Source organism: Prunus mume, linkage group LG5 (assembly GCF_029339155.1).
Source record: "Prunus mume cultivar Tortuosa linkage group LG5, ASM2933915v1, whole genome shotgun sequence".
Taxonomy (NCBI): Eukaryota; Viridiplantae; Streptophyta; class Magnoliopsida; order Rosales; family Rosaceae; genus Prunus; species Prunus mume.
In genome coordinates this window covers 4,701,038-4,712,982 of record NC_142702.1, presented here as the reverse complement: position 1 = coordinate 4,712,982, position 11,945 = coordinate 4,701,038, and the positions used below count along the sequence as shown (strand labels likewise).

Sequence of the window (11,945 nt, the reverse complement as noted above, 5' to 3'; positions counted from 1 at the left end):
ATTGTTTATGTAAAAAAATTTGTAAAAAAAAAAAGAATAGTATTTTCTGTTTGTTATTGTAACGGGTGAAAATACATTCTTTTGCAAAGCGCCACCATTCACATGAATAAGAATGCCCTAACACCCTATCATTGTTATGGTAAAGAGCAAATGGGTGAAGTTGCTAATAATCTGGATTCTGGACCTTGGCCTTTTATGTATTTTACATAATAAAAAATTAAATTGCATTTTATCCCCATAAAAGGTGATCTCTTTTGTGTAATTACATGCTTACCCTGCAAAGCCCTAAACCCCTAATCTCTCTCTCTCTCTCTCAATTCCAGGCCTCCCCCCCGTCACAGGCTCACACCGAGAGGCAAGAGACTATCTCACTGGACATCATCTAAACCCTACTTTCTCCCTCTAGGTTATGTCACAGAGAGCAAGTATGCTGCGTCGGAAAATTAGGTTAACGAGGGAGTACTTGTACAGAAAGGGCTTGGAAGGCAAACAACGGTTGCTCTATGAGAAGAAGCGCAAGATCAGAGAAGCTCTAGAAGGTTCGCCCTCTCTCTCATACTCTATAGATACATATGTTTGTTCATGTTTTCTTCATTTCTAAGTTGAAGTTTCTGTGTTGGGTCAGTGAATTGCTAACAATTTCGGGACATTTTGTTTTCTTGCAGAGGGAAAACCAATACCCACTGAGCTTCGAAATGAGGAAGCTGCCCTTCGTGAAGAAATTGATCTGGAGGACGAAAACACTGCCGGTATGGGTTTATGGAAGTTCTTAGTGAATGATAATTTATTTGTGAAAGTTCTTGTTTATATATCAAAGTGTTAAATTTCTTGTGTGTTTGGTAATTTATCATATTCTGGACGGTACTTTGAAGTTTGAAGGTGTTTTAGTATTTCAATTGATTATGCTGTTGATTCTTCATGATTTTTGTTTCTGAATCCTAGTGCCAAGGTCACATATTGATGATGAGTATGCAAACGCATCACAGAGGGACCCCAAAATTTTACTGACTACTTCCAGGGATCCGAGTGCTCCGCTGATACAATTTGCAAAGGTTGGTATAGCTTCTTTATTTTCGTATCATACAAATTTTTTCACCTAGCTGCACTTCTCGTGTTCACTTTGGTGGGTATCATGCAAGGCTGTCGTTGATTATTGATTATGGTTCAATGATACCGTTGTTGCAGGAACTGAAACTTGTTTTTCCTAATGCACAACAAATGAATCGTGGTGGCCAGGTTGGTGCACCATTTTTCCTATCTTTTTCTACTTATGTTTTCCTCTCTTTTTGGTTATACTTAAATCCAAAGTTGCTTCATGATGCATTTGGACTGCGCTGTAGTTTCCAAGTTTTGTTTTTAGTGTTCTTACCTGGAGATCTGAGATATAAGCGATCAATTTAAATCCAGAAATATGCAGTACACCTTTGTATGAAAAAGATACTTGGAAAAAGTATTTAGCTTTTCATTTGCAAGATCCTGAATTAGTTACAGTTAGTGTGGACTGCGGACTAGCTAAAACATTGTGTACAAGCATGGGAAAATAAGATTGGTAGCTGGCTAAGACCACTTAGTTACGCTCTTTTAATTGCTGTAGTAAGAACACTTGTATAAGCTAATATTTCCCATTTTGTTCATAATTCTGGAATGTCAGTAGAAAATATCTTAGCTTTGAGATAAAAATAAAGAAAAAAAGAAAAAAGAAAGATAAGGAAAATAGAAAATCTGAAAGAGGATAAAAAGATGGAGACAATTTTTCCCACTCAAAGAGCCTTCTAACCATTAATGAATTCTTGACCTCCATCAAAAGCAATGTCATTTCAATCTAATTGCTGACATGAGAAAATAGATGGAGCTCTACTCTGAACTTATTTGAAATATATGTATTTTTCTGCGTCATGCTGTTTGATCCCTTCTTATGAATCAACCATGCATTGCTTGACATTGAGTTATTGGAAGATGTTTTCTGTGTATTCAGTGTGTTAATTCTTGTGTGTGATTTTTTGTGTTTTACATTGTTTATCAATTGTTGTGTTACAATTTATATATAGATTGAACCCTTGCTCCAGAATATAAGTAACTGCTTTAGTTCTTTTTGATATTGTCATGTTTTTCTTATTCTTGCAATGTATTAATTGAAAGAGTTGGTACCTCTTGACAACCTTTCAAATTTAAGGACATACCTGCCTGGCTCTGAAGCTTCGCTCCTTTTACATAGTAGAGCATACATTTATTTATTTTTTTCTTTCAAATCCTGCAGGTTATTTCTGAAATCATTGAAACTTGCCGTGCACACGATTTTACAGATGTTGTGTTGGTTCATGAGCATCGTGGTGTACCAGATGGCTTGATTATAAGCCACCTTCCTTTTGGTCCAACAGCTTATTTTCAACTACTCAATGTGGTAAGTAGTGTGATAATCTTTACGTTAATGTAGGACAAGCATCTTGGTATTAAGACTGATGTAGTACAGCAGAAAAGAAATCCAGACAACAGTAAATTTCTAGGGATCTTCAGCAGCAAAACTTAGGAAAAAGTGAGGAAAGGATACAATTATAAACAGTGAGAGGCACACAAGGTCTAAAGGTTTGAATTAGGGTAGAAAGGGTTTAGTTTTATTGCTATCAGGAATTGGAAATGTTTTGGTTACTGGAAACAGCTTTTTAGAAAGAGATGGGTTTGGGTCTTCAAATTTGTGATTTTCAAGGGTAGATTATGCTTATAAAATGTCTGATTGATGACAGAACGTGATATAATAATAAAAAAAGCAGTAGCTTCCTAGTGCAAAGAAATATAGAAGGATTGACCGTGATAATTGTAGAATGCCAATCATGAAGAACATTGAAATTAAATCATATTTTATGAATTAATTAATATTTTTTTTTATCATGACATTGCTTTTGAGAACTTTTCATGCCTGTACTGGATCTATGCTTTGACTTGTTAATGTGGGCATTCAGCTAATAGTATTTCACTTGTAGGTTACAAGACATGACATCAAAGATAAGAAAACCATGGGAACGATGCCTCAGGTTTATCCACATTTGATTCTCAACAATTTCACGACTAAGGTATCATACCTCAATTAAAGATTTCAACATATTGTTTACCCAATTTACTCTGTATATTATGCCAAGATATATTAGACCCAATGATCTAATAAAAAAATATAACCCCTGGGACGTGGTTGACAGAACATTTTAGGGATCAGGATCATTAATTGTAATTATTTTCCGAAGAAACCAGTTCCAGTTATTTATGACTTACCTACCACCTATGAAAATGATGGAGGAGTTTCACTGTTGGAAGCACATGGTATCCCACTTGGTTGCTTTCCCTGTAATAATCATTCTTATTTTTTCTAATTCCTTACTCCTGCTACACATCTTAATCTTATGTAAAAGTATATCACTCCATATTTTTTAGTTGCCCCTATCAATTACTTATTCAGTGTTTTATTTTATATATATATATTTATATATATATATATATAATATTCTTTTCTTGATTGTTAATAGTTGGGTGAGAGGACAGCAAATATTTTAAAGCATCTCTTTCCAGTGCCGAAGCAGGACACGAAACGCATAATCACTTTCGCCAATCAGTCTGACTACATTTCATTCAGGTTGGTTGTTTGTCACATATCTGTAACTATCAGACCCAAATAAATTTGCTTACAAGGGATAGCCATCTTCTTAGGCTTTGACTCCTAAGACTCGTAGGAAGGCTAAAAGAGACATTAAATTTGAAAGGCCTGTTCGACCTATTTATTATTAGTATTATTTATTGACCAACATTTACATTCCCATGATATTTCTGTTTAGACAAATAAGTGCACATGCAATGCTTTCATTTCCCATTGACAGTTTGAAGAACATGCAGGCATCATACTTATGAGAAGCACAGAGGCCCTAAATCCGTTGAGCTGAAGGAGGTTGGTCCTCGGTTTGAATTGAGGCTTTTTAAGGTTCGTACTTCACCCTTCATTTTATCTTCATTCTGAGAAATTTGTGTGTTGCAATGATATCACTTGCGCTTGATTTTGCATTCACATGGTGGATGTGGTTGTTGTTCCGTGGATAACGGTTAAAAATTTGTGTTTGCAAAGGATCCACTAGTGTAGTGGTTTGGAGCAATTGCTCCCTCAGGGAAGGTCCTAGGTTCCAAGTCCTAGCATCTATGTAGTGTGTGTGAGTTTAGTATGTTATCGCCCCTCTTAATATGAAAGGTCCTAAAAAAAAGTTGTGTTTAATTATTTGAGGTATTTCTGTGTTTATGACTAGTTGACTGTTTAATAGTCCAGACTTGTTCATACCTTCTTTGCTTTGGGGTTGCAGATTAAGTTAGGAACAGTGGATCAGAATGAAGCCCAGACTGAATGGGTTATCAGACCATACATGAACACAGCCAAGAAACAGAAGTTTATGGGGGATTGATAAACTACAATTTTTACCTACAATTTTGGTAACTAGGCCGTTGTATGATTCAACCAGCTGACCTCTTTTGGGCTCATTGATACAATCATCACACTATCCAGCCTCTTAATCTTTTTCTGATTTTTCTTCAGTGCGACTATTTTCCCGATTTCTTCTAAACTAGGGTATGTTAGTAATTTTCATTTGTTTTTGTGCTTCTTTTAAATTAAAAGAAACAGATGAGAGCCGTTGTGTAGAAATTACACATGGTTCTGAAACTAAAAACTGAAATGTAAAAAGTTGTCTTAATTTTATTTGCTTTCACTCTTTTCTTCTTCATCTCTAAATGATTTTGTTATATTTCTTTTTTCTTTAATTACAACGAAAAAATGGCAGTTACCCCAGCAGTTGAGATCATGTATTCGAATACCCATATCACCTATGTTTTACAATAAGACTAACTTTCATTTTCGTAGTGTGCTTTCAATTCGTTACCAAATGCCCTTGGCTTGACATGAGTCTATTTGTGGACTTAAGATGGAGATATTTGGCAAGGATCCACTAGTGTGGTGGTTTGGAGTATTTATTTCCTTAGGCAAAGTCTTGGGATCAAGTCCTAGCATTCGTGTAGTGTGTGAGTTTAGTATACTATCGTCTCTCTTAATAGGGAAGATCCTTAAAAAAAAGATGGAGATATTCGGGAAATTATAACAGGTTTGCTAAAGGCATTGATTTCTCCGAAGATGGGGATTGCAACGCTGGCTCGTTGCCTAGAAGAAAGGTTCTCATAGAGCGAAGAGAGACTCGAGTGATGAGAGGTTGGAGGAGGTGAGTATGTGACATATAGACATTGGAGAAGGCTCTTGCCTGTTTAGCTCCCCACTGTGATGTCACTATAAGAGCATCTTCAATGGTAGTAGCAAATTAAACTTTTCAAATTAAAATGTGTTAGCTTGTGTGGCAATTTGAAAAGGTTGATTTGTTACTTGAATAATTTTTGCTCCCAGAAACTCTTCAATCAATTAATGGAATATCAGGAAAATGAATGAAAAATATGAAAACATGTTAAAAATGTCCATGTATTTATTATCAAAAAAGAAAAAAAAATTGCATGTTTTAACATTTTCAAGGTAGGTCCTATGTTTACAAAGTAAAATAAAATGTTTTGAAGAATCAAACTCAACTTACCAGTCTTAAAGAGAGAAAGCGATTGCAACTTTGATAACTGAGTTTGACAAGGTTGTTAAAGAGATTTTATATTATGTGACTCATCTATTTAAGCATCCCAAAGTGGTTGAAGAGGCTATTGTAGATCTTTAAGTCACTAGTGAGTTGACCAGATTTTTGACATCTCCAATTAGGCTTGAAAGTCTACAAAAGTTATTTACTTAACAAATTCTTTAAAAGTCATTAACTTTTTGGATACCCTCATTAAAGTAATTTATTCTATGAAAGTCTTTATTTCTCCACAAAAGTATGTACTGAATAATCCCCTTAATTGGATTTTTGATTGTTACCTATTATATATAATGTCCTTATTTAAGTTGGATACGGATCCTTTGCTCTAATTTTCTCTGCCATGATCTGCTTGACTTTTTTGTTCTATACACGCCACCTCATTAAAATTTAATATGAGGGATTTAAACTTAACACATCATCCTTAAAATTAAAACCCAATTTACTCCTAATTAAAAATTAAAAAATGTCATAAATTCTAACATTTGTAGAACACTTGTAAACATGGAGAAAACCATATTTTAAAGGCTTAAATGTTACAGTGCCCCTTGATACATTGGTCAATTTTCACTTTACCCTCTCAAAGTTAAAGGGACCCATTTTACCTCCTTGAACAATGTTTCGTGTTTTACTTAACCACTTTCCGTCAACGCCATTCAAAATTCCGTTAAACCAATGACGTGGCGGGGTTGGTCCAGGATTTTTCCCACCTGTGACGTGTACATGTGGACCCCACCTCTAACATCGATATAGCTCAAAGCGGCTTGATTGCTGCTGATGTAGAATTGGGGACCCATCTCTCAATCAAAAAGAACTCAAAAATAGAAAATCGAGGGAAAATTGAGATTTGGGGATTTTAGAGCTAGGGTATGAGAATAAGGATCGAGAGAGAGAGCGCTCTCAGTTGGTTTTGACAACTTGAAGGCAAGAAGAAGTGACGCGACTCGATGACGACGCCCATTTGGCGAGAAGCAAGAGCCAACGTACAAGTGATTCTTCCAAAAGGACTGTTTTCTAAAAAGGAATCTTGTCCTTTGACGTGGAAAAGAATCTTGACATGATAGTGATGCGCATTGTGTAGAAATTGATGGGGTTTAGGTCTTTTGTGTTATGTGTTGTCGGCAGAGGGGGTTCTAAAGCAGTATACCTTTCCTGATGTTGTCCCATTTTTGTTTTCTTCTAGTTGGGTTTGAATATGTTAATCGAACCATGGTTGTTGTCTTGCTTTTAATAAGTGGCTTAGAATACTATTTTGCTTTTGTTAAAAACAAACCCTTTTTGTTTCTGTATAGAGGACAAAGAATTGGTCACTTTTGAAGTGCATCATGGTGAATTATGAAAAACAAATGAATAAGTGGTGTTATACTGTAGGATATTTGGATTGGTGTATTGTAAAGTATATAAATATGTTAGAGATGTGGGAGCAAGTGAAACTACTTGGGCACATGGGGAAAGTATCTCTTAAAGGAGTAGTAAATGATGAGTTACTGGATATCTGTTAAGTTTGTGTGATAAGGTAACACTTTCTTACAAGAGAGTGGTGCTGATTTATGTACAACACATTGAAGAAGAAGGTGTTGCAGTGAATGAGGATTGTGAAGAGGTAGCTGTGCCATTGAATGAGGATAGTGAGAATATTGGGCCTATTGGTGATGAAAATGGGGCTTCTCAAGAGTGGGCCAATAATGATAAAGACCTTTTATTGAGGATCATGGGCACCTTGCAGAGTTGAAGACTGGGTTTCAAGTGATGATGATGGACCCCTGAACAATGAGGGTAGTAAGGCTGATATAGGTGACACTAATGGAAGACAGTGAAGAAGAAGACAAGGAAGAGGACCCGATTTTGTTGGTGTTTATGAGCAGAGTGAAAATGAATGTGAGTTGTTGACAAAGGACGATAAAGCATTTGAAAATTATATATACCAGCCAGAAGTAGTTGAAGACCTAAATGCCCCTGTAGATGAAGATCGGGAGTCAACTGATGTAGCTAAAAGTGATGTTGAGAGCTTGGATAGTAGCTCATATGATGAGGATGATGGGAACCAGAAGAAAAGGAAGAAGAAATTGCCTAAATTTCAAGAATTTAGGCTTGAAACAGACATGCGCAACCATATGTTTAAGCTGGGTTTAAGGTTTGCAACCACTGACCTATTTAGGAAAGCAATTAGGAATTATTCAATTGTGAACAGGAGGATGATTAAATTTAAATGCAATGATCGTGATAGGGTGAGGGCGTGTGTGCAAGAAATTGTAACTAGGTTTGTTTTGCTTCAGCAGTGAATGGTAGTGAATGGGTTCAAGTGAAGAAATTGGTTTATGAGCATGATTGTGGGACAGTTGATCACAACTTTCACGCTAACTCAACATGGTTAGCTCAAATATATGCTACTCAACTGTCTAGAAAGCATAATTGGGATATGGGAACTTTTAAGCAGTAGGTACAAGAAGATTTGTCTGTGATAGCTTATAAATCCCAAATATATAGGGCAAGGCAGAAGACAACATCCATATCTGAGTGGACTTATGAAAAATAGTATGAGTTATTATGGGATTATGCTGCTGAACTAAGAAGGACAAATGTGGGTAGCACAGTCATTATCAAATGTGAGTTGGAGGGTGAAAGGCCAAGGTTTCAGAGGATTTACATTTGTTTGGCTGTAGTTAAACAAGGGTTTTTGCAGGGATGTAGGCCAGTTATAGGATTTGATGCTTGTCATATAAAGGGTCATCACCCTGGACAATTGTTATCTGTTGTTAGTGTGGATCCTAACAATGGCATGTATCCTATTGCGTATACAGTGGCTAAGGTGGATAATTATGAAACATGCTCATGGTTTTATCAACTGTTGGCAGAGGGCCTTGGAATGATACCTCTTTATCACAAACAAGCAAAAAGGCTTGATTGATGCAGTACATGATCATTTTCGCCTCAAACACTTAGAAGCAGATTTTTTGCTTGATGGTCACAGAGGGTTGGTGTTGAAATCGCAAATGGAGAAAATCGCAAGGAATACAACCATCCCATGGTGGGATGCTGAGATGAAAAGTATGAGATAGCTAAGCCAAGCTGCATTTGATTGGGTGGCAGCCTTAGATTCATCACAATGGTATAAAGCTCACTTTAAAACTCATTCCAAGTGTGACATCCTTTTGAATAATATGTGTGAGGCTTTTAATGGTGCCCTTGTAGAAGTACGAGACAAACCTATTTTAACCATGCTAGAGAGAATTAGATATTATATTATGTTGTTGATGGCAACTAGAAGAGCATCTTGTGAGAAATGGAAACATGACATTAGTCCAAGGATTTTTGGGATTTTGGAGAAAACGAAGAAAGAATCAACTTGGTGCATTCCAAAGCTTGCTGGGGAGAGTTTATATGAGGTCAAAAACCATGATGGAAGTCAGGTTGTGGTTGATTTGGCAAGGCATTGTTGTTCATGTAGGAGATAGGATATTACTGAGATCCCATGCAAGCATGCTTGTGTTGCAATTGGCCAATTAAATGGGGATCATATTGCTTATGTTGATGCTTGTTACAAGAAGGAGGCCTTTATGAGATCTTATAGTCCAATGGTTCATCCAATGACAAGTAAAGACTTGTGGCCTAAGTGTCATAGGCCTCCTTTGATGCCACCACTTTATCACAAACAACCTGGGAGACCAAGGAAGAAAATGATGAGGTCAACAGGTGAACAACCAAGCAAATCTAATCATACAGCCACCAAGTTGCAGAGGTATAACTTGGAAACCAAGTGTTCACTTTGTAAACAAGAAGGCCATAATAAGAGGAGCTGCCCTAAGGCAAAAGAAGGCAGCAGCATTCAGTTTGTCTCTTCCAAAAAGACATTGGCAATGCATTTTTGTTTTGGATCTTTATTATTTATTTATTTTCAAGTGATTCTCTTCTTATGTTAGGTCCCATGTAAACGAAAGGTAAAGAAATATGCCCAAGATATGACATCAACTAAAAGGGTTACATGACAATCAATAACCAAGCAACCTGTAAGTGACTTTATTTTTATTGATATTAAGAGGAAGATGTATGAGATGTAGTTGATGTAAATTGGAATCTTTTACAATTTTTAGGTGAGAAGAAGGTTGGAAACTAGCCAGTGTTCTCAAACTCCACATGGTTCTGAAACAGCCCAAGCTTCCTAAACTGCCCCAAGCCCCAGCATCTCAAATTGCCCCACCTTCAGAAACTACCCAAGCATCTCAAAGTGGCCAAGCTTCAGAAACTCCCAAAAAAAAGAGGTTTAAGTCTCTTGCAAAGAGGATTAAATTTCCCAAAAAGAATGATGGTTCTCAAACTCTGCAAGGCTCTCAATCTGTGCAAGGAACTGACCAGATACAAGCTTGTCCAGTTTCTCAAACTGGCCAAAGTTCTCAACCTACCCAAACTTCTCAAATTGTGCAAGGATCTCAACCAAGTGCAAGCTCATCACACCTTTTACCAGTGATACGAGCAAAAAGAGGTTCAAATCTCCTGCCAAGAGGAAGAAATTTACCAATCGGAAGGATTTGTTGGATGATTATCAGCCTTGGAGATTCTGACCTTTTCATTCCACTTTTGTTTTGCATGTACAGCTGTTAAGGACAACCCCTTCAAATGGGGCTTTTGATTGAACTATTATTTTGCAAGTCTAACTATTAATTAGTAATGTTATAAATTGTGAGGATTTGATCAGTGTTATAAAACTCATGATTGTCTGTTATGAACTGTTGCAAGTGTTTGTGGTACTATTGATTTGGTTATGTTTTTCATACCATTACATATGAGGTCAAAATTCAATCAGTAACTCCCACATTGTGTTCAACAACCACATTCATTACATAAGTACCAATACATTGTTACATCCAGTTGCAAATTCAAACCATGTTCCTCCATCATTACATAGCTACCAATACATGATATTTTACATACAAGTGCAAAATACAGACTTGTACAATCTGCCTAATTCCTTTATTGCAATGGCCACATTTTGTGCCAAGTTGTTACAGACATTGCTAAAACACCACCACCATTACTAAACCCCATGAAAGAATAAGCCAACCTATTAACTTTCTTTCTCTTACTTAACGATGCCCAACGTCCTTTTCAAGTTCCTTCAATCTTCTAAGTAGCCAACTCACCAGAGCCTTCTCTTTAGGTGGAAATTCAACATCCACCCAAACAAAAAACCCACATCCTTTTTTCCTCCTCTACATCAACCATTAATACCAATTAATAAAAAAATTTAACCGGATTCACAAACTTTCAACAACATAACTTACCCCTGATGAGTTTGGACAAACATGGAATCTTCGAAGTGGGTTCGCCTCATCCATGAAGTTTGTAAGCGTTTAGCTATCTTCCCACAAAGCCGACAGACCGCCGAAATTTCAAACCGGGCCGACCCGTCTTGGTGCCGACATCTCCCGATGCCGGGCCCACTTACTAAAAACCCGAGACATCCTACCAAAATTTTGGCAGAGTCTCCCCTGTAAAATGCTCAAACCCAACAACATTCAACCTGCATAATTTACATAATATAAATCCCAACTGCCAGCATGCTTTCAACATACAACAATCCAAAGTAAAGTAGCCTTCAACCTCAAGTAACAACCTAACATGGGCGATAACAGAGCATCTAACAGAATTTGTTTACAACAAACAGTTGAGTACAAGGAATTTACACAAGTCCTATCTACGGATGGAATGTTTTGAGCTCGCAACCTGCTCGAACGCTTCCAAGAGCAACTACTGCCTGGGGGGAGCAAAACAGAAATATGTGAGTGGACAAAAATAAAGTTTGCATTTTAAAGCAATATAATAACCCCACTGTGTAAAAATAATGCTCTAGCATGCAGTTTCACAATTCATAAACCAAAATACTCAAAACACATAATCCCAAAGTCCAATAACTCTCAAAATCTCAAATCACAACTCCATTCCCAAAAGTATGCAACTCTCGCCAACCCATACATATATATATATATATAACTATAATATAACGTATACTTCTCTCCATACTAATGTACCGGGGAAAACAATCCAACTGGGATTGTTTTGCTGGTACGCAGGATTTCAAGCACTAACCCTCGTCCAGGATGAGTAGTCCAACCGGGACGAAACTCATAGCTCACACGCCGCACCGCCAACGACGTGTGTGATAATACTAAGCAATATACATACTCTTCCCATACGCGGCACGCCAACGACACGTATGGGAAGTGTCTCACACACCGGCATCGCCAACGATATGTGTGAGACCCACAATCTCATGGCCTTCCCACCCCACCGGCACTGCCA

At 37.1% G+C, this 11,945-nt stretch overlaps 1 protein-coding gene and 1 long non-coding RNA gene across 3 annotated transcripts; both read left to right on the top strand.

Annotated features, from left to right (window-relative positions):
• The first annotated feature begins 266 nt into the window (after positions 1–266).
• On the top strand, positions 267–4,751 carry LOC103330609 (uncharacterized). Of its 2 annotated transcripts, none has more exons than XR_016127340.1 (9): positions 267–539; positions 666–749; positions 943–1,052; positions 1,186–1,236; positions 2,258–2,401; positions 2,979–3,068; positions 3,516–3,622; positions 3,864–3,964; positions 4,335–4,751. XR_016127340.1 is itself a non-coding variant. In XM_008233205.3 (9 exons), exons 1-9 carry the CDS (start codon positions 410–412, stop codon positions 4,431–4,433), a joined length of 900 nt encoding a protein of 299 aa, XP_008231427.1. In that variant the 5' UTR covers positions 267–409; the 3' UTR covers positions 4,434–4,751. The 2 variants fall into 2 exon arrangements, 1 of the variants encoding a protein (XP_008231427.1); XM_008233205.3 differs by having other exon boundaries at positions 3,880–3,964.
• Positions 4,752–8,582: 3,831 nt separating this feature from the next.
• LOC148916699 (uncharacterized) lies at positions 8,583–10,368 on the top strand. Its single transcript, XR_016127217.1, has 2 exons — positions 8,583–9,655; positions 9,740–10,368. It is a non-coding gene; the product is annotated as an uncharacterized LOC148916699 (long non-coding RNA).
• The last annotated feature ends 1,577 nt before the right edge of the window (positions 10,369–11,945 follow it).